General features: G+C 45.8%; 1 protein-coding gene across 5 annotated transcripts in view; it reads left to right on the top strand.

The window, feature by feature from the left end:
• Positions 1-23,143, top strand: part of CDCA2 (cell division cycle associated 2) — a 458,496-nt gene that overhangs the window by 414,035 nt on the left and 21,318 nt on the right. For 3 of the 5 annotated variants that reach the window (XM_085632793.1, XM_085632792.1, XM_085632791.1), the window contains one exon: positions 18,180-18,351. In XM_085632793.1, coding sequence (XP_085488919.1) covers positions 18,180-18,351 — 172 coding nt within the window. Of the gene's footprint in view, positions 1-7,108; positions 9,097-18,179; positions 18,352-23,143 lie in introns of those variants that run through there. The other 2 variants (XM_085632796.1, XM_085632794.1) reach the window with 1 other exon arrangement.

Here is a 23,143-nt window from a genome sequence, read left to right as displayed (position 1 = left end):
GGTCTTTGCCCTGACTGAAAAGGAATTTGTAGGATGGTGACCCTTCAACCAGGACCCTCTCACCATCTTCGTGGAATCCCTGCAGGAAGACCCCCAACAACTGCGTTGCAGCCACGGCATCCTTAGAGCATCTTTGCTATCCATCATCCCTTTCATCAGGACCACTCCCTAGGAATCGATCGCAACATAAAGTGCTTGGAACTGCTGCTTCTGTGGAAGTAATTGTTCTTTGGGACCTTGCTTGTCCCCCTGACTAGCTCCCTGCTGGAGATGGTTTCCCCAAGTACTTCTAACCGACCGCATTGACACTTGCCTCCGTTTTCTAAAGGGGTTGGTAAGTGTATTACATGGTGAGGTTGCACAACCACACCATAATAATACACCCCATTTCCTCACAGGTGGAAATAGACATTGTTGGTTAATTTGACAGCCCTCCCCAGCCCCAACATCCTAAAGATAAGGAAAAGTTTATCTTGGTTGTTGTGTAGCATGCCAAGTCAGTACCTAGTAGAAGCATTGTTGTAAATCGGCAGCGATTGGGTTAGCATTAGTGGAAGCCGTCTTGTATTTGGAGGCTATCTTGTCCATTTTGTGGAATCCATTTTGTATTTCTGGCAGCCATTTTGTTTGCCATGTGCTGCCACGTGCTCACCATGTGCTCTGTCCTCCCTCAGTGTTGACTGCTTTTGTAATCTGCCTAGAAACGAACTATATTTAGCATCTTCCACCTTCGCACATGCCCAGTTGAGTTTGCAGCTGTCCTTGCAGCTGTTAGTAGTATGTAACTGTCAGGATGTGTTTACTAGCATTAGCAAACGTTAGCTCCTCCTACTTGTCGACTGTGCATTTCTATATTACCTTATATGTACTTAAAACCTTCTTCTGTACTTGTACCGCCTTCTTTTGAGCCCCGGTGTGGGTATAAAAGGACCATGCTCCTTCTGTTCGGTGTGCTACTACATTCATTACCGAAGGGTGCTGTGTGAATGTAGTTCCACCTCATGAGGTTTATTAAACTTTGTATTTTCTATTCCAGTTTCTGTGCCAACTTCTTCCTATTGGTCTGAGGACTCTGTGCAGAGAAGGGCAAACCCCTTGCACTGGTAGGCCTAGCTGAGGTCCACTTCTACAAATTGGCGCCCGACACGTGGGGCTCATCGGCGACTCGGATGCCCAATGGATTGGTCGCGACGAAGGATTGGAATCTCGCTCTGGACGCGATCGCTGCCCGATGAGACCCGAGGCTTGGCAACCACAGCGTTTTTCCTTTCTTTCTGATCTGACCATCCAGGTGGTGCCGGTCCTCGACTGAGATCTCTTCTGTTGATTCGCCGTGCAGTGACCATTTGGTAGATTTTAGAACTTGGCAGTTGAAACCTGGACACCAAGTGATTGGTAAGAGTCGTTCTGCGGCACTTGTGGTTGGTTTTTATGCCTGGGATTGGTAAGGTAGTTTAGTAACACTTACTGCGGCTTTTGTATTTTGGAATTTGTGTTGGCCAACTTGGATTTCTATGGGATTCATATATAAATTACAATTTATATAGGCTGGTAATGAGGAGAATTTTCTCTATCTGAATTGATTTGAACGGCACATCGTACTAAAGGTACCTTAAGTGCTACTTTGATTATAATACTGCATATTCTGCACTATTTTTGGCATGCCTGTTTTTAGCACACTTCGTAGGATGTGTTGCTTTTGTAGTGGTACCAATTTGAGACTCAATGAAGCACAACCGCCCCCCCCCCCCTCCCCCGGAGGGGACGCCTAATAGGGATATGTATATTAAGTATGGTCTTTCTTCTATAATGTACAGCACATTATGGAATAAATACACTTGTAAGGATTCTGAGTTGCGTTGGGCTATGCATGGGTCATTTGATTTACGAAAGATTGACTATGTGGAACAATGTATGTTTAAGCGAAAGACTAGGCAAGATATGTTTGACTGTGTACGAATGTGGGAGAAAGAAGTGCGTGAACGAATGAAGCGTGAGCAAGCTTTGATTGAAATAGAACAGCGAAAGAACATTTATGTGAAAGCATTAGAGTTGAAAAACAAAGAAATAAAAGAGTTAAAAGAGAGAGAAGATAAGAAGCGCAATTTACAGGTAACTGGCCAATACGCTGTTCGGCGGCTCCTTTATCCTATACTTAATAAACCACAAGATTTCTTATTATTAGATCGTCCTCCACCTCCGTATACTGTTCCTTCTGCCCCTCATGAGTCAGATGAGGACTCTGGTTCAGAGGGACACAAGGCACGAGAAACTCGTTCTATGTTGACCGCTGAGCGTGCGTCCCAGCTTAGATCTGCTGCTCGTAAAGCAGTTTGTAGCACTGCCCCCGCCTCTGAACTTCTAGATAGTATGAAAGGGTGGCAGGAAAGGGAGCAACTGTATTTTACTTAGGTGTTTGCCGCAGAGGTCCTTGAGCTGTTTAGGAAATATTCTGAGGAGTTAGAGCCCGACGATGTAGCAGATAATTGTAAGCAAATACGTGATGGTCTTTTTGTTTTCTCCCAGGTGACTGATACAATCAGGCGTTTGGTTAAACTGCGTGTTGATGCAGTCCGTTTGTGGGAGGAGAAAAAGGCTGCAGACATAGCTGCACAGGCATCTCAGACCGGCATGGCACAAGCTTCTATCTTCGGAACAGATAAGCCTATGATAGTTCATGCGAAACCTATGTGGGAGGCCGCGCCTTTGTATGTTCCTCCTAAAGGAATGGGTACAAGTGATGATAAGGCTTCTATCGATGCAAAGGGTTATTTTATTTATAATTGGGTTTACACTCCTTGGAATAGGACGGATGTCATGGCACTTAAAACTGCATTGCCTGATCCGCGGAAAAATCCAGCCGCTTTTTCTGAGGAAGTTGAGGGTGCTATTAGCTCTTGTACTATGACTTTGCCTGATATTGATTTATTTTTCGGATTGATATTACCGCCTGGTATGTGGAGAACTGTTCGTAAAATTGATGATCGTGCAGCTTTTGGGGCGTTATGGAAAGACTTAGAACAAATGGATGTAGAAGGGGAACCCGCACAGAAGCCATGTCAGTTAATTTTAGATCTTCCCGCAGCTATATTAGTTAAGTTAAAAATGATTATTCCCCCTAAAAAGATAGATTGGACTGTTTTAGCGTCTTGTAAGCAAAAGGCAGATGAATCGGTCTCTGATTTCTTTACACGCTTTGAAGAAGCATTCCACGATTTTAGTGTCCAGTCATTGACTGATGACACGGGCAGACATCTGTTTGTCGATAAATATGTCGCAAACCTGTTGCCAGGAATAGCTAGTCGCCTAAAAGCCAGTGAGAGTTCATGGACTACCTCTTCTCCGGTTTCTCTCTTGACTATGGCTCAGTATTATGAACGCCAGGAATTGGAAGCAAAGGGTAATGAGGATAAGAAGACTAAAGAATTAAAAACTAAGGTTATGTTGGCTCAGGCTTATGGTCCGTCTTTTAGAGGTAGTGATAGAGGTGGACGTGGATCTTATGGTTTGTCTTTCCCTTCTTATACTCGTTCGAATTTGTCTGTTGACCAGTGCGCGTACTGTAAGAAATGTGGGCATTGGGCTTCCGATTGTCCAGCACTGTGTGCTCAGCAGTGTCCACGTGGTCGGGGACAAATGAGAAATCGTGCAGGCTATTCAGGGCCTAGAGGAAGCACAGGTGATCGTGCTAGGTTTGATGCTAATATACGTGGGCAGGATGGGTTTAACACTTTTGATAGAAGGAACCAATATCAAATGTCTGACTATGTGCCGTCTGATTGTCAAGATTCTGCTTATGCATAGGATTGCCTAGGATGGGGTAAGGAATCAGTTGAAGTTCCAGTAGATCAGAGGGGTCCCTATGTTACAGCACATGTTTTGGGTTCTACTGATCAGTTTCTGGTTGATACAGGAGCTACTCGTAGCGCCTTGTCTAAACAATTGGTTCCAAGGGCTCCCCTGTCTGGCTTAACCATTACATCGATAGGTTTCGATGGAACCCCTTCCCTTAGCCCACTGTCGCAGCCACTTGCATTCCATGTGGATAAATGTACTGCTCCATGTCCATTTTTGCTTTCCCCGAATACACCAGACAATATTGTGGGTCATGATATGCTCAAGTATTTCCGGGCTACGATACAATGTTCCCCAGAAGGTGTGCTTGTTATCTTGAATGACAACCATCCTGTGACGGAGAGAGCTTGTCTTTTTAAAGAGGATATTGCATTAGCTTCACTTCCTAGTACTTTGTGGGCTACTTCAGACACTGATGTAGGGCAAATGGTTATTGTACCAGTACATATTAGTGTCAAGGAGGGCGCTGTGCTGCCACGTTTGCCTCAATACAAAATTTCACAGGACGGCGAAGAAGCACTCATAAGTATTGTCCATGATCTCATTGAAGTGGGGGTTGTTGAGGAAGTTCCTTATAATGTTTGTAACAGTCCGATTCTTCCTATTCTGAAAACAGATACTGACACTAGGATTTACAGATTCATTATTGATTTGCGAGAAGTTAACAAGATTGTAGTACCACAATACCCCGTGGTTTCTGACATAACGACACTTCTTACTTTGGTTCCTCCGACAGCAACTACATTCTCTGTGATAGACTTGAAGAATGCTTTCTTTTCGATCCCTATTCATCCTGATAGCCGATATTTGTTCGTTTCACTTTGAATAATCGATCATATAGATTTTGTAGAGTTCCTCAAGGCTATACTGAGAGTCCTAGTATTTACAGTCCAGCATTAAAAAGACAACTTGATTCTTTCGTTTTGCCTGAAGGTGTGGCTCTCATACAATATGTCGATGACATCATGTTGGCAGCCGATACCCCTGAACAGTGTGAAAAATGTACTTGGTCCTTGCTTTCTTTTCTTGCTTCCCATCATCACAAAGTGTTACGAAAGAAATTGCAATATTGTAGACCGAAGGTAACCTACTTAGGTCACCTTCTGTCTAAGGAGAGCCGTGCACTCACACCAGATCGCATTCAAGCTATTTTAGACACACCAGTGCCCCGTACTCAGAAGGATGTCCGTGCATTCATTGGTTTTACTTCTTTTTGTAGGCAATGGATATTAGGGTTTTCACATATTGTTAAACCCCTGTTGGCTCTTTTGACTAAAGATACTCCAATGCCCCTTCCATGGACGACTGAATGCCAGAATGCTTTCCAACAATTGCAACAAGCCCTTTGTTCTGCACCAGTATTAGGCACTCCGGATTACACAAAGGCTTTTACACTCTATGTACACGAAAGAGATGGTTGCGCACTTTCAGTTTTAGTGCAGACACACGGTGACAAACCGCGTCCCTGTGCATATTTTTCAGCAGTACTTGATTCTGTTGCTCGTGCGTTGCCTGGATGCTTCCGTTCAGTTGCAGCAACAGCTGTGTCAATACGTCAGAGTGAAGGGATAGTTTTGTCACATAAGCTGTTGGTGCTAGTACCCCATGCTGTTGATGCCCTTTGTAAATCAGATGAAGACGCAGAATTTAACTAGTGCTTGTCTGACAGTATACAAATTGACATTGTTGGCCCCTCACATTACACTGAAGAGATGTGCGACACTAAACCCAGCCACTTTGTTGCCATACCCGGTGACTCAGTCTCAGTCACAGGAGTCTCATGATTGCATATTCCTTACTGAGGAACAGACAAAGGGTCGTGTCGACTTGCAAGACACTCCCCTTTCAAGTGTTGATGGGGAACTATGGGTTGATGGGTCCTGTTTGAAGTTACCAGATGGTACAACATCAGCTGCATATGCAATTGCAACACTTCAGACGGTAGTTGAGACAGCTCGTATTCCACAGAAGTCAGCTCAGGCAGCTGAGCTAATAGCTTTGACACGAGCGTGTGAACTTAGTACTGACTTATCTGTCAACATTTATACAGATAGCCGCTATGCTTTCGGAGTGGCTCATGATTTTGGGCTACTCTGGAAGGAGAGGGGCTTTCTTACATCCCACAGGATGCAAATAATGCATGGAGAATTAGTACATAATCTCTTGACTGCTTTAACATACCCGAAGAGAATAGCAATTGTTAAATGTAGCGCACATAAGAAAGTAATTGATAAGATAGGACAAGGAAATGCTTTTGCAGACCAAACAGCCTGTGAAACTGCCATGCAGCGAAGCACCACATCTATGTACGTAGTGAAGTCACAGGCTGAACGCTGGCATGATACCAGACAGGAAGTGCTAGATATGCAGAGATCTGCTTCTACAGAAGAAATTGAGCAATGGTCTAAAGAGGGAGCATTGGACGATGAGGGCTGTTGGAGGAATAAAGAGATGAGCAAGTGGAGATTGCCTACAGCCTATTTACAACCTATGATTCATATGGCACATGGGCCGGCACATGTTGGAGCCTCCTCGATAACAAAATTGCTCATGCAAGTTTGGGAGCATCCTGAAATTGCCGGCACAGCTGAAAAGATGGTGCAGTCTTGTCTGATTTGTCTTCAGCATAATCCTGGTAAAGGGACACAAACTCCTACAGGAGGGTTTGCTACGCCAACCGCACCTTTTGAAGTTTTGCAAATGGATTACATCCAGCTTGAGCGCTGTAACAACTTAAAGTATGTTTTGGTAGTGGTATGTGCCTTCAGTAAATGGATAGAGCCATACCCTACGAAGGACAATACATCTCACTACAGCAAAGGTACTTTTGAAGGAATTCTTCCCTAGATTTGGTGTTTGTAAACTTTTATGGAGTGATAACGGACCCCATTTTATTGGGCAAGTTGTCGAATATGTCCTGAAGGGATTAGGGATCAAGCAGAAATGTCATGCTGCTTTCCATCCACAATCAGCAGGACTAGTGGAAAGGTAGAACGCCACACTTAAATTGAAACTGGCTAAAATACAGGCTTCCACGTCTTTGAAATGGCCTGATGCACTACCCTTAGCACTTTTGTCCATTAGATCAGTGCCACATTCGCGATCTGGTCTTACACCATATGAGGTGGTATTCCGAAGGCCTATGAACATTTGGGGAATTCCTAAACCACGTCCCATACATTATGTACCATGTGTATTGATGAGAGACTACCTATCACAATTGACTGACAGTTTGATTTCTATTCATCAACAGGTTCGAGAAGCTCTTCCTGATAGGTTTGCAGGTGAAGGCCATGGACTTCGACCTGGAGACCAGGTGATGATCCGATCTTTCCAGAGGTCGAGCAGCTTGGAGCCGAGGTGGTGCGGCCCGGAGCAGGTGCTCCTTTCATCGAAAACTGCGGTCCGAGTGACGAACAGGATGAACTGGGTGCACTCCACCCACTGCAAGAAAGTGCCGTCTAACTTGGTGGATCCTGTTGCCTTGATCGACCATCGGGACATCCTGGATACAGAGAGAGGCCAAGCCATATCACCTGACGAACCTGAGGAAGTCTTCCCGGACCACACGATTCCTGGAGTATCCCGATATCAACTGAGACAACGGAAAGAGCATGCATCGTCGAAATAGACTGGTTGAGCAACCGCCCTGGGTTAGTGAAACGGAATGCCGATGTGGCGGGGGGGGGGGGGGAGAGATCAGTCCTGTATAGTGTAGCGACACCCGTCTTGACCCTCGGTGAAGAAACCAACGGCTGCCCAGGGATAAGAGCTCCAACAATTGTTTCCAACGACAGGCTGATCATGAGATCAACTGTTGCTAAGAGAAAGATCATTTGTGCTATAGGGTTTGTTGTTGCTATGGTAACTGTAGCAGTAATAACCTGGTTCGTTGAGAAAATGGCTCCTGCTTGAGAGCTTTTGATCGCCACTACTCAGTATCAGTTGAACACCACTACTTTACGCTTCCCTACCATGAGCAGAAGCATCGACAATCCTACTTAAATAATACCTTTATCCAGATGTTGCATCATACTCCTAATGCCACAAATACTACCAACTGTTGGGTGTATGGGATGATACCTGCACATCAAAAGAAAGGAGTAACACCTTTTATTCCTCTTCCTTTTCTCATAATGGTTCTTGTCAAGCGTGGTATGCGCTTTTGTTTGCATCTGGAAGACGTACAGTAGGCGGGCTTCTTTTTCTACTTAATAAAGTATGCTACCCAGATAAAGATGGTTATCCTCAAGCCAAAGGGACCAAATGGGAAGATAATCAACCGGACAATATTTCAACACCATATGTCTTCACAAATATGAGAACTTTTACCAGTAATGAACAATTTGTGATTTCTGTTACTAGTGCTAAAGCGGATCTATGTATAAGCAGTATTGGGAGAATTCCAGTGGGGGAAAGCGAATGTACTGTAATTCGGACTATTGAAGGTGTAAATAACAGTAGTTTTATAGCCTCACATAATACTTACTTTATCTGTGGTAGCCAAGGATATTATCAACTACCTGCTGGGTGGTCAGGTGTGTGCTATGTGTCCTTTGTATTGCCCCCTGCGTTTCTGGCACCTGCATCATACCACCGGGTCCTTAAATTATTTGACGATATCTCTAGAAATAGATACAAAAGGACAATAAGTGCTGACGAAGTAGACCAAATTGATACCATTCTGCAACAACATGTCGATTTTAATTTAGGTTTGTTCTTCTTTGTGGGTGCTGCATTAAACAGTAGGAAAATAAGACGATTGACTAGAGTTGTGGAAGCTGTTACCAATCAGACAGCTATGGCACTTGGGAACATTATGGAGGAGCTGCAAATTGCAAGGATTGTAGCTCTCCAGAACCGAATGGTTCTAGATGTGGTTCTGGCTGATAGAGGTGGTGCATGTCGCATCATCGGTAGCAGCTGTTGCGTATTCATACCGGATCACTCACCTTCAGTATATGACGCAATATCAAAACTGCATAAGATTGCTGCAGAAATTCATCCAGAGACTGGTACTTGGACTTTTGCTGGATGGTTTTGGACTCTTGTTTCTGCTTGGGGCTGGAAGCTACTGACTATCCTGTGTGTAATGATTACAATACTTTTTACATGCTGTGTATGTATCCAATGTGGTCCAGTGCTGTGCTCCATTTGCATCTGTCTGTATACCTGTCAAAAGGAATGTTGCAGAAACAAAGGCCCAACAAATGTTGAATAAAGAGGTGGCCGAAATAATGCTAATAGATGTACGGGATGCATATTTAATTACCCCAGAGGAACGAATGTCTTCAGCTAATGCTAAAAGGGTCGTCTGTTGTAAATTAGCAGCGATTGGGTTAGCATGAGCGGAAGCCATCTTGTATTTAGAGGCTATCTTGTCCATTTTGTGGAATCCATTTTGTATTTCTGGCAGCCATTTTGTTTGCCATGTGCTGCCACCTGCTCACCATGTGCTCTGTCCTCCCTCAGTGTTGACTGCTCTTGTAATCTGCCTAGAAACGAACTATATTTAGAATCTTCCACCTTCGCACATGCCCAGTTGAGTTTGCAGCTGTTAGTAGTATGTAACGGTCAGGATTTGTTTACTAGCATTGACAAACTGTTAAGTCGTCCTACTTGTCGACTGCATTTCTTTATGACCTTATATGTACTTAAAACCTTCTTCTGTACTTGTACCGCCTTCTTTTGAGTCCCTGTGTGGGTATAAAAGGACCATGCTCCTTCTGTTCGGTGTGCTACTTCATTCATTACCGAAGGGTGCTGTGTGAATATAGTTCCACCTCATGAGGTTTATTAAACTTTGTATTTTCTATTCCATTTTCTGTGCCAACTTCTTCCTATTGGTCTGAGGACTCTGTGCAGAGAAGGGCGAACCCCTGTCACTGGTAGGCCTAGCTGAGGTCCACTTCTACAGCATGACTGCAAAGGTCATGAGAATATTTTCTTGAGGCGGATTGCCAATAACTGTGATCTCTCTGTGATGGAAGCCATCTGTATATCCTCCTACAGGAGAGTAATGTGAGAATAGGCTGGTTTGGCCTATCACTTCTCCACGGCGTACCACCCGCCGACCAATGCTTTGGTTGAGCGGTTTAATAAGGCCTTCAGTAGCATGAATGGAAATCTGCACAAGACTCTAGGATGGAAAGGGAATTTTTTTCCTGCCATGTCGCTTGTTCACATACACAGTGATTCTGCATAAGAGAGTTCTGTTCATTTCCTTTGAACAACTGTATGGACACCCAGTGCTAGATCCACTCACTTCAGTCAGACAAGATTGGGCCGGAATCAGAGTCTCCATAGAAGGGTTTGATAGACTATGTGATAGGCCTCAGGAAGCTGATACATGAGTCAAGTAAAGGAAAACCTTAATGCAAGCAAAGCGCAGTGAGGAAATTGGGTGCACCCCCCACTTTTTGCCTCCATCTTGACTACTAGACACTGCTTTAATGACCCAAATGCCCTGAGCCCTGCTAATCCGGTCTCAATGCAAATGGTCTGACCCTTAAAACTATAGTTTGTTTGGCTCATACCCATTTGGATTTCCTTAAGTTACTTGAAAGTCTCTCTTGTATGGTACTGAAGATACCCAGGGCCTGTAAGTTAAAGTGTCTCTAAGGGCCTGCAGCACTCACTGTGCCACCCAGAGTACAACAAAGGAAAACATGTCTCCCAGCCTGCCACTGCAGACTAGTAGGGCAGTTTAAATACTCAAACCTCCTTATTAATGTGTATGTCATCCCTGCAGCAGGACTATCGAGACCTAAGGTAGGGTGCATTATACGAAAAGGTAGTCCATGTGTTTAAAATGTTCTAACAATAAAAATTGTAATTGTTGTTTTTACTATGAGAAGGACTAGTAACTTAATTGGCGAGTACAGGGTTACACGCTGACAACTCAGCTGTGCCAGCTTCTGAATGGAACTTCTAGAGTTGGTAGTTCAAGCTATCTAACAATTTGTTGCATTAAACCTGACTTGATGACTAAGTAGAGTTTGATGTAACTTTTTTGCTACATTCAACTTTTAAAAAGTTACCACTCTTGTCCAAGTTTCTCATTGACCTTTTGTAGACCACCTTTTGGCCGCCTGGGGAGACGTGTATACAGATACCAGGACAGGTGGCAAGAGAGGGAATGTGCTGTAGGTGGTGTTGCCTCCGTCTGGCAGGAATCCACAATGGGTGTTCGCCGAAGAGGCGCACGCTGTAAAGGGGAGGCCGACTTTGAAGGGCAAATGGTGAATCCACTAAGTGAGGCTGTTTTTTTGTCTGGGTAGACAGGTTGGTGTTGGGAACAGAGAGGGGAAACACTGGCCAAACCTTTTTTTCCCTAGGCGTGTAGCCCCCTGGTAGCCGCATGCTAAGGTGGAGCTGCCGAGCTCTACTTACCAAGAGATGGAATCAGCCATCTTGGGAGTGGGCAGAATAGAGCACTCGGGATAGCTAGAGGCCACACTTCACAGAAAGTTGTCATCAGGCAGAGGGAACCCAGTAGCCCATTGACTAGTGACTGCAATCACTTTCTAGGCATAAAAGGCAACCCTAGCCCCCCGAACTCTGATCTTGCTTGGACTGGAAAAGAGTACTGACGGACTGCCCTGCTGACCTTGGACCTGGCAAGGAGGGTCTGTACTGGAATTGGACTGCACCTGCTGCTCCGTGGGCTAGCAGAAGAAAGGACTGTGCCTGCCATGTCCCGATTGAAGAGATGTCCCGTGGCCCTGGCCAGAAGTAGAGACTCCAAGGACTCAGTTCATTGACTTCCTGTTTGCAGCACAGGGCCACAAAAGCGGAGGAATCTTGTTTGGACGAGTTGGTGAGCCAGATCTCCAGATCGTTGCTTCTCGCTGCAGTGCAGCCTGGGAGACTGTTACCCGACACTCCAACATTGCATTTGAGTATGCTGCACCTGGGAGAGTTGTTGGAGTGCAATTTTGTCATCCAGAAGGAGTTTATTGCCAAAAGAAAGAAATCGTTGATTTCATTGTGTCCGGCGACCAGTATTCAGTGGCTGCTGCCTTTTTCAATTTTGATATAAAGCAAGGGGCAGTGGTCAATGCTCTTCAACCATTGGCTGAATTCACTGTGAGTGACTGCATTCTGCCCCTTGATGAGGAGCACATCCACACACATAGTAGTTTCATTCAGTGCTAAGGACTACTATCTCAATGTGTGCTTTTGTTTAGACCAAACATTATTTTGACTTTCAGCCAACGATTTTTTTACATTATTTAAGTATTTGGATGTGCCTGACAAAAAACATTGACAAAGGCAAAAGGCTGGCAGTCAATACCAGACCTTTTGGCTTTGCCAATTCTTTTTATTCTAATGCATGCATCAGGCCTGTTGCCATTTTGCATCAGCCTTGGAGCCACCTTTTATTTCTACGCAAATGACAGCTGATTTTTGCTCTTCCTCGACTAAATACTCAACAGGCCTCAGGTCAAACTGTCTCCTTGCTCATCTTTGTGTAATCTACAGTGCAATGGATATCAAAACTTTTTGGCATTTAAATCCTTCATAAACCGAACATTTGCTTGCCCCTTCTATCTTCGCTAACTGAGATGATGGCATGGGTCTCATTCCGACCCACTCTAAAGTAGTTTGCAATTTAGGATTTTATGTAGATGGCCTTGTTTCCCTAGAAGCCAATGCAATTTAGCTTTTTACAGTTGCAAATTAAAAAAAAAAATTATGATAAATTCCTTCTTTTTATGCTTCACATCCTGCTTGTAAACAAATTGGTATGGCCTAGATTGAACTAGGCTGATGCTATTTTTCTGACAGCTCCAGAGAAGGTAAACTGCCTGCACCCTATCTAGAGCCCGTTGGCAAGCATGATCTCCAACATCTCTACAAGTGCTTATTTTAAGCTGGTGTTAAGATCCCTGCAATGACTGCCAGTCTGATCTGGGATTATTTTTTAAAGCAATAACCATTAACTTTATAGTTGTTTACTCTGACCTGCCACCCTTTCTTTCCAAAAACATAACAGTATGCTGCCCAAGGCGGAAACTTAGATCTGCCAATCTTTAGCTACTTGATGTTCCTACAGCTCACCCTGTCTCCATTAGGCGGGGACCGTGCTTCATTTCCATCTATGCAAATCTTGCAATATTTGCTAATTTTTCTATCTAGGCAATCGTCTACCTATGCAACCTTCTCTATCAAGTCATATTAACTATGCAACCAAGGCTCTCTGTAGCCTCTCTATCATCTTTGCTAGCCTCTGTCTATGCCAGCCTCTGTCTATGTGCGCCTCCCTTTAAAGTCTTTGCGAGCCTCGCTGCCGAGTCCATGCGAGCCTCACAAGATTGATCCCTTCATTACCCGTTTTTTTTTTTTTTTTTTAGATGAATATTACTTTAGTACTACCTTGGTGATTAAAGCCTGATGTGAACGCAGGACACTTTCTACCATCTTCTTATGCTGATTTGATATGCACTTATACCTGCACTTATGTTTTGTATGCTAGTATGCATTTTAATTGAAGACTACAGTTATACTTCTAAACAAAATAAGTAGTATTTATGTCTTGCTTGTATGGCTTTCTGGTTTGCTTTCATTGCTTTTTTTATATTCTGCTTATATTGACAATGACAACTATTTTACTAATTGAAGCTGTGCTGTTTATTCCAATTTATTGTCTTTCTACCTGTCTATATACTTGCCTATCTAGTCATGTATCTGTCATAGCAACCCTATCCATCTATATATACTTTTGCAACTCTATCCATAGCTTCCTAACCAACTCTCCATCAATGCAATGTCTCCATGTATGAAACCCTCTCTATCTAGCTATGCAAGTATCTCTAAGATAGTTATAAAAAAAATTTAAAAAAATAAGATAGTCTTTTTGCAAGCCTATCTATCTTTTCAACCCCATATTAATCTATGTTCAACCCTCTCTCTTTGCTACCCTCTCTGCCTGTAATTGCGATTCACAAAAACATTACAAAAAGCATTAGCAAAGTCAAGAGACCAGCCGCCACTGGCAGACCAATTTCATTTTTTAGGGCCAGTGTTAGCCAAGACCTTTTGATTAACTAAAATTGTGTATACAGTTAGTTATAGGGGTTTGCGAGCAGACTTAATAATTTAGTCTGTTGTTCATGTTTTTCATCCACCCACTCAGCATGCATCATGGGGCAATGGGTCCAGTCAGCCCACTTTACTCATTGGCTGACTTCACTGTGAAGTTATGGCATTCTGCATTTCTCCAAACCGCACATCCACGCACACGCACACACTAGTTCCCTTTACCGGTAGGGACTACTTAGTAACGTGTGCTTTTTTTAGGTCACATTTCGATTTTGCCTATAGCATTTTTTTTTTGATGTTGCATTTCTGCAAGAACCACGAAAAAACAAAATAAGAATAGCCAAAGCTACAAGGGTGGCAGCCAATTCCAGACCTTTTGGCTTTTCCAATGCTTTTCTGTTGCTGCAGTGAAGCAATGGCATTTGCTCCTGCCAGCCTTCACGCTTGGTACCTGATTTGCATGGTTCTTTAATCTTTAGATCTGTTTGTCATCCGATGTCATCCACCCGTTCTCCAACTTTCTTTCCTAGGTTTTTTAGCACCTTGAAGCCTGCCTGGAACAACACATAATCTATCAAGGAAACTGCTGGGGACAAAACGTGACCTCATCAGTGGGAGAGGGGGCAATGCGTTAATGTGAATTCAGTACTGACCACACCTTTTAGGACGAGCCTAGGCAGCACATGTGCCGTCTCTTGAGACATGCTGTATTCACTCTCTGGGCTTGCAGCCTGCCTCCTGCTTTTGATTGTCTGTCCAACCCTTGAGGATAATGACTAGTTGACATCCAGTACCGGAAGTGGCAAGCACTCATGGCAGCATCTCATACATTGAGGGTTGAGTTGTTTCAGCAGAAAGGCGGTGTAGTGGTGATGGGCAGACCACAAGGGACTGTTAAGTGACATTCCTTCTGTGCATTATTTACACAAAGTCCCACCCCAAAGACCGTGCGGTCCTACTTATTGGGTGGCAAGTAGATTTAATTTTAAGGTTCAAGCGCCCGATGCAGAGATATGTTGCATTTATGACACTGGTAACATGGCCCGGGTTGCTTGAAAGACCTGTGTGTAATCCTGAGCCATAGTCTTGATTGAATAAATAGTTTGGATGATTTATTTGTCTGTTGCAGAGAATTACATGCAATTTGTAGGGCACAGGATTTTATTTCATGTACTACATCTGAGTGGGGTAATGCTTTTGTTGCAGATGTCCTTATTTAGCCTACATGTCCCAAGTTACACTCTGGTAAAATTGATCAGTGATTTTATGTCCCATTAACAGACTTATGCATGTGTGGCCCTCCCCCCTTCACCATCGCATCATTTGTGATGCCTTTTAGATGAATTTAACTCCCTCTTTAGTCACTTAAGGTTCGTCAGTGTGTCGGTTCGATGGTCATAAACACTGTCAAAGATTTTACATTTCTTATGTGCTGCGTAAATGATTACAGACCAGCATACTTAACATTCGACAAAGCACACATTCTTACCAACAGAGCGCTTGGGTCTCACTTCATCTATTGGAAACTTCTGAAGTACCATCCTGAGTACCCAGGTATGTAGCTCAAGGTTTCTGCTGATCCCATGGGCTTCAACTGCTCCCAGCCAAACACTCAACTGGAACAAAAGGAATTGGTGTTTTTCCTCAAAGTGAACCATGTACTGCTGGACTGCGCCTCCCCTTGCAGACTGCAGCACTACACGGCGAAGCAAGCTGAGGGTATATAACCCCCCCCCCCGAGTGTTTAAACCGTTAATTACACAACTGATGCTTTGTGTGCAGTCTTGTAGCCTCAGTGTACACCAGCGATTCGCCCTATGATTACATGCCCGATGTTTAGTGTACAGTTGGGCAACCTTATGACAGTCGAGAGAAACCGACGATTCACCCTGTTTTTTTTTTTTTACCATGACACAGCAAGTACTCTGAATAGACACTGTGCATGGTATTTTTCATATTCCTCACGTTTTTGTTTTTAAGTCTCGCCTGACCCAGCGCATGCGCTGGTCTGGCGAGACTTATTGAGAGGGCTCCAAAAAGTGCTACCAGGCCAGCCTAGAGCTACAGTGCGCGATTACTTTCACTTTCGCGGACGCTTTGATGTGTGATCGCGATCACTTTCACTTTCGCGGCCGCACGGCCGTTTTGCATAGCCAATAAGTCTCGCTTTTGGGACCTTATAAGTATTTAGTTATGCAACTGTTGCATGGCTAAATACTTAAAAGGTTCCAAAAGCGGGACCTATTGGCTATGCCAATGCTTGTTTGTTTTGTTATGTAACCCTTCACTGAGATGTAACCGAGTTCACATACTTTCACCTCCAAGTCAAGGAGTGTTTACATGCATTCACAACGTTTAGCATTTCTGAGATGTAGCTTTTATCTATATTGCTTTATCAGGTTCGTAGTAAGTACCGCGTGAGCAGGGAATGGTTTTCAGCAGCGCAATATTAACAATATATTATTTTCACAGAGTTTGAGTTCACGGGGTCCATTGTGCCACGGCTGAGGGCCCAAAGTATAGTTAACATGTCAAACACATAAGTGAATCCTATTTTGACCGTGATCACCGCACGCAGTGGGCGGTTTAGATTGTTTTAGGATACATACGATATTGGTTACAATAGGATGAGATTTTAGAACAGGAGCGCCTCTTCGCAGCTTTACTCCATCCACTCGCCTCCAATTGCAGCTACTTAGCCAGCTAGAATAGCAATTCAAGCCCAAGGGAGCTCTGTGGACAGGACTGCGTACGCTTTCCACCCGCCTTCTGCATGGTTTGTTCATGCAGAGCTCGATACGAAAGGAGGCTGAGATGCGAAGTATTTAAAACGTACTGCAAGGCTTCATAAACAGAAGTGTGTTTTTTCGGTCGAGCATTCGAGACCTCTTGTATATACTTAAGTATATACCTATATGTGTATGTATTTTAGGACTTGTCTGCTTCCGCTTAGGGACTTTTTTTTCTGTTTAACTGCCTCTATTTAACTGTCTTGCCAGAAAACCACCAGCAGAGGTAAGTAAAATACCAGAATTGCTTTCTGCAGAGGGACTTTCTTCGTTTTAATTTTTCTGCCAACTGCCTCTGTTTAATTTTCTTGATAGAAAACGACCAGCAGAGGTCAGTAAATTACCAGATTCACTTTAGCATTCTCTAGATTCCTGTCCATAGCAATTGTCTTCCATGAGCACCCATAGACGATAGTATTTCTTTCAAATCTTGTATTTTCAGTGATATGACCACTAAAGGCCCTTTATATTTAAAACAGACCTTCGGACTATTCCATTTCCGCTGAAAGGCAATATTTCTCTCCATGTATTCTATTACCTGGAGTGTCACACAGTTTGGTGCTTACTTTCCCTCCATGTTAAAGAACATTGATGTTTCAGCACGCAGGCTAATGTGCTGCATAGCTAAATACATATAAGGTCCCAAAGGACAGACCGATTGCATTGCAAATGCTTGTTTAAGTGATAGTTATAAACAGCAGGTTATTATCGCTGATTGATATTTTCAATCTACAGTTTAGCGCTACTAGATGGCAACATTTAGAAGCAGAAAGGGGGACATTTTTTAAAACGAAATTGTGGGAATGACCGGATTATTAACAGGCTAATGTGCTGCTTGGCTAAACACATAAGGTCGCATATGCGAGACCTATTAGCTATGCCAATGCTTGTTTATTGCTTTAGCAGACGTGCTTCAGCTTGTCACTTCCATGCTCCCTGCACAACACTGCATGACCTCTCCAATGCAATAGGCGCCAGAACGTAGAAAAGACTTGAAGGTGAAGCAGGCAGAGTGCACATCTGTGCTTAAAGCAGTTTGCTTTGTCTATGCTATCTGAGCGGTGAGTGATGCTCATCTGGGCTTAAAAAAAACACGTCAGCTGATCTCATGTCCACAGCAGATGCAACATAGTTATTCCTCAAATGTATCATTTATTAAGGCAGCACAGTGTCAACGCTGTACTAGCAAATGAAAAGAAAGCTGTTTTGAAACATTAAGACGATCCACTTGAATTAATTTTATGGAAGCATGTTCTTAGAATGTTGAGCCTATCTAGCTAAAGCTATTTGTACATTTGGGGAACACATTGTAACATTTGACGTTTTATATTGTTAAACCTGACAATGACATGCCATGTTCAAATGTTTAAGTGGAGTCCTGTGTCGATTCCTCCCAGCTGCTAGAGAAACTTTGTTTCTTGGTAAAAATAATAATGTATCACTGTCCTGCAGAGTGTATTTTAACGCGTTTGTTGTCACGCCTGTTTTTAGAGTACAAAGGTGAGGTACGGAAGAAAAAAAGGACGAGGAAAGAAGTCTCAAAAAGTAATCTATGGGGAAAGGGAAACTGTTTCTAAGAAGCCTCTTCTGAGTCCAATATTTGAGGTTCCAGAAGTCCTCTCGAACACATCATCCACTTCTCCAGCATGGGGGTTCGCTCTGGGTAAATATTTGTTTTCAATCTTTTTCTTCAAGTGATGTGCTATGCTTATAATGAAAGTTATAATTAAAGTCTTCGACTTGTTTTACTGAATGATGCCTCCTTCCACACTGTTTCTGTTTTTCAATAAGAAAACTTCCGATAGATTCGTCTCACCACAATTTACTTACCTTTTGGATACTCCTCCAGGCTTCAGACTGGATCCAGAAACTTTCAAGCAGTATCCCTGTGTGCTGGTAGGTAGCACTGTGTGGCTCCGCGATGGCATCGTTCCGCTCCAGAAGTGAAATGCAGAGCTGCATATAGGCGCCACACATGCGCTCTGATGGGTTTTTTTTTCTGCCCCACCAGACCCAGAGCTACCCCTCGTCTTTTAATGAGACAAAGTTCTTTAACATTTAAAAGCAAGGAACATTGCCACCCCCTGAAACCACAGGGTTCAAACCTTGTAAAAACTGTTGCAAGGAAGTGTCAGGGACAGATCCTCACCAAATTTGTCTTTGTTGCTTGGGATCAGACCAGGACTCCAAGGTCTGCAGTAACTGCGCCCTGATAAATCTGAAGTAGCATTGCAAGTCCAAGGAGGACTCTGTCTGCTTCCCTGACACTCAGACTCCTGGGAAGATGCAAGGGTGTGCCTCTGTCAAACCCTATTTCCTTCAGAACAGGTTCATTCTCTCATGCTGTGGCAATCAGAGATATCTGAAAGAGACACGTTAGTGATAGATTCCTTACCTTAGAATATCCCCAGGCGTCCGACTGGATCCGGAAAGTTTCGCTTAGCAGTACCCCTGCGCGTCAATAGGTGGCGTTGTGCGGCTTCGCGTCCGTCACTTGCGTCGTAAGCGCTGAGATGACACCACAGAGAGTACTTAGGCGCCACCCATGCGCGCTGACGTCGGTTCTTTCTTTTTCCGCGCCAGCAAGCGCAGATCCGGATTGAGCATGTACCTTAGTCACTTTTTGACTATTTTGAGACTTTTTGTATCCTCTTTTCTCCTGGTGCACGTAGGGATGCCCGGCTTAAGTCCTGTGGGGCCTGTCGATGGAATATGTCGGTGGCGGACCCCCACGATGTTTGCCTCTCCTGCCTGGAGACTGCCCAGGACTTCCGGGATTGTCGATCCATGGACCCCAAGGCCTTGCGGGAGCGGCGTCGGAAGTTACTGGAGGTCCGGCATTCGTCACGCCGCCGCTCCGGGTCCAGGGGACGTTCCCGGGACCGGAGCCGTCACTCCTCAGGCTCTGTCTTCGCCTTCGGATTCCGGTAAGCAACGCCATAAAAAGAAGTCGAGGAAGCGCGTTCGCTCTCCGACGTCCCCCAGTTGCTCCCCGGAGGCGGACATGGGGGACAGGGGCTTTGCCCCGTTGGCTCCCCTGGAGCCTGGGTGTCCCGTGGCCTTCCTGCCATACCCGGGTCCATTGACAAATCCCGAACAGTTGCAAGAATTCTTTGCTACCATGGACCGTCTTTTTAGGCCTCGGGCTCCCGCCGGTGCGCCTTCGGGCCCCGCTGTCCCATGTCCAGATCCTGTTGGACCGACGGCTCCAGCCCCGGCGCCACGAGGTGCGGCGTTGCCGGCTCCGGCCCTGGCACCACACTGGGTGCCGTTTATTCCTCCCTTGCCCCGGTTCCAGGACCATTTTGTTCTGGCCTGGGATCCGCATTGGGAGACGACGCCGGTCCGACCCCGGCCGTCGCCGACGCCGTTTGTCCCTTCTCCAGCTTTGCTGCCGCGACCGGCTCCCTCTACGCCAGAGGCGGACGAAGACTGGGAAGGGACCCTCTTGCCCGGCAATGTGACTCCGAGCAGGATTGGGTGGACGACTTGTAGGAGGCGGGGGGCCTCAATGTCTCGTCTGACCCGGGGTTCGCCGGGTCAGGACGTTAATCGCTTCCTCCAGAAGGAGAAGTTCAAGATGCTGACTCTGGCTCAGGTCTTAGCTGTCCTCGACCCTGGAGACTGGATGGTAACGTTGGACTTACCGGACACATATTTTCACATTCCTGTCCTGCCAGACCACCGTCAACGTGCCGAAGTCGCACCTGAGTCCCTCTCAGAAGCTCCCCTTCATTGGAGCGGTTCTGGATTCGACGCTGTTTTGGGTTTATCCTCCCGAGCAGCGAGTCCGGGATATTCAGGCTGTGATTCAAATCTTTCAGCCTCTGTCCCGGGTTTGTCAGGATGACCCTCCGGCTTCTGGGCCTGATGGCCTCCTGCATCCTGCTGATGACAAATGCCAGATGGCATATGCGGGCTCTGCAGTGGGACCTGAAGTTCCAGTGGGCGCAACATCAGGGCAACCTGTCCGATCATGTCCAGATCTCGGAGGACACTGCACAGCAGTTGCAGTGGTGGCTCACGATTCGCGATTTGGTCAGTGGCAGATCCCTCTCCATTCCCCGACCGGAGCACACAGTGGTGACGGATGCGTCCCTCCTGGGATGGGGAGGCCACTTGGGAGAGGCTGAAATCAGAGGACTCTGCTCTCCGGCAGAGACCCGTCTCCATATCAACCTTTTGGAGCTTCGGGCGATCCGGCTTGCACTGAAAGCATTCCTTCCCTATGTCAGGAGGCTCTGCGCCTCTGGACGTGGCTGGAACATCAATGCATTACCTTGGTGGTTCAACACCTGGCAGGTTCTCTGAACACCAGGGCGGACGAACTCAGCCGCCGGTGCTTGATGGATCACGTATGGCGTCTGCTCTCGAAAGTGGTGCAAGGTCTCTTTCAGCCGTGGGGAGAGCCTTGGTTAGATCTATTCGCCTCTGAAGAGAACGCGCAATGTCATCAGTTCTGTGCGTTGGAATTTCCACGGCGGCACTCGCTCGGCAACGCTTTTCGTCGCGAGTGGAGTAGCGGTCTATTGTACGCCTTTCCGTCTATACCACTTCTGCCCAGAGTGCTGAAGAAGATCGGGCGCAACCGGGCCCAAGTCATCGTCGTGGCTCCGGATTGGGCACGAAGATACTGGTAACCTGAGCTACTCAGCATAGCGATTGATTCCCCGATCCGTCTGCCTCTTCGGGAGGATCTTCTGTCGCAGCAGCAGGGGACGGTCCTCCACCCGAACCTGTCCAGCCTCCACCTCCATGCATGGAGATTGAGCGGCGACAGTTGACAGCCTTCGCTCTCCCTCCCGAGGTCTGTGATGTCATTCTGGCAGCCAGGCGTCCCTCCACTAAAACGGTATACGCCTGCCGGTGGAGTAGGTTTGTGGCATGGTGCACAGCAAAGGCTGTGGATCCCCTTTCTGCCCCTCTCTCAAGTTCTTCTGTTCCTTCTTTCTTTGGCCCAGTAGGACTCCGCTCTGGGCGCTATCAAAGGTTATCTTTCGGCCTTCTCTGCCTTTTTGAGGCTTCCAGATCAGCCTTCTCTTTTTAAGTCTCCGGTTGTTAACCGTTTTCTTAAAGGCATTACGCACACGTTTCCTCCCGTGCCGTTCATCATGCCTCAATGAGACTTGACTCTCGTTTTGACTTATCTGATGTGCGCTCCTTTCGAGCCCCTTCAAACCTGTCCTTTGCGTCTTCTTACTCTTAAGACGGCTTTCCTGGTCGCCATCACCTCTGCCAGAAGAGTGAATGAGCTCCATGCTCTTTCTTCCAAACCTCCTTTCCTTTCTATTCCTCCCGACAAGGTGGTGTTAAGGACCTGTACTTTTTTTGCAAAAGGTGGTCACGCCCTTCCACATCGGGCAGCCCATCACTTTGCCTACCTTCTTTCCGCATCCTTCAAGGGGGGAAGAGAGGCTCCACCGCCTGGACCCAAAACGTGCGCTTGCATTCTATCTAAAGCGTACACAGCAGTTCAGGGTGGATGACCAGCTTTTTGTTGGCTACGTGGGCGCAAAAAGAGGTCGGGCGGTGCACAAGCGGACCATCTCTCTGTGGGTCGTTCTGTGCAACAAAGCATGTTACTCCTTGGCTAAGAAGGAGCCTCCTGTGAGGCTGCATGCCCATTCTACTATGGCAACGGCGGCCGCTACTGCCTTGGGACGTGGCGTCCCCTTGCAGGACATCTGTCAGGCAGCTACGTGGGCCTCGCTGCACATGTTTACCAAGCACTACTGCCTTGACAGTCAAGTCCGGAGGGACGGCTTCTTTAGCTGTTCCGTGCTCCGTGACTTTCTGGTGTAATCGTGTTCGCAGACCCACTACCGGGGTTGGTATTGCTAGGGTATCTATTCCAAGGAAAGGAATCTATCACTAATGTGTCTCTTTCAGATGCCCAAGTTACTACTTGTCTAACGATATATCTGTAACGGACATTAGTTAGTGATAGATTCCTTACCGCCCCACCCATCCTCCCCGTTATGCGAACTGGTTACTAGGGTTAAGGTTATCCCTTTTAGGGCCCTAGTTTTATGCACCAATGGTCAGTATCTTGCATGGCTCTACGTTCCTGGCACGGAAAGTCATGTACAGAACTGACATCAGCACGCATGGGTGGCGTCTAAGTACTCTCCGTGGCGTCATCTCGGCGCTTACGACGCCAGTGACTGACTCAGAGCCGCACGACGCCACCTACTGACGCGCAGGAGTACTGCTAAGCGAAACGTTCCAGATTCAGTCTGACGCCTGGGGATATTCTAAGGTAAGGAATCTATCACTAACTAATGTCTCTTACAGATCTATCGTTACACAAGTAGTAACTTGTGCTTCTGTGCCTTTGGAGACACTACAGCAATTCCAAGAATGTTGTGACAGTGTTGAACTTTTTTGATACACTACCTGCTCCCTCTGGCATGCCTTTGGGCTCCAAGGAACCACAATGACTTGAGACAGGCCCT

This window comes from Triturus cristatus, chromosome 11 (genome assembly GCF_964204655.1).
Source record: "Triturus cristatus chromosome 11, aTriCri1.1, whole genome shotgun sequence".
Lineage (NCBI taxonomy): Eukaryota > Metazoa > Chordata > Amphibia > Caudata > Salamandridae > Triturus > Triturus cristatus.
The sequence above is the reverse complement of the archived record's forward strand: the minus strand, read 5'-3'. Positions and strand labels throughout refer to the sequence as shown.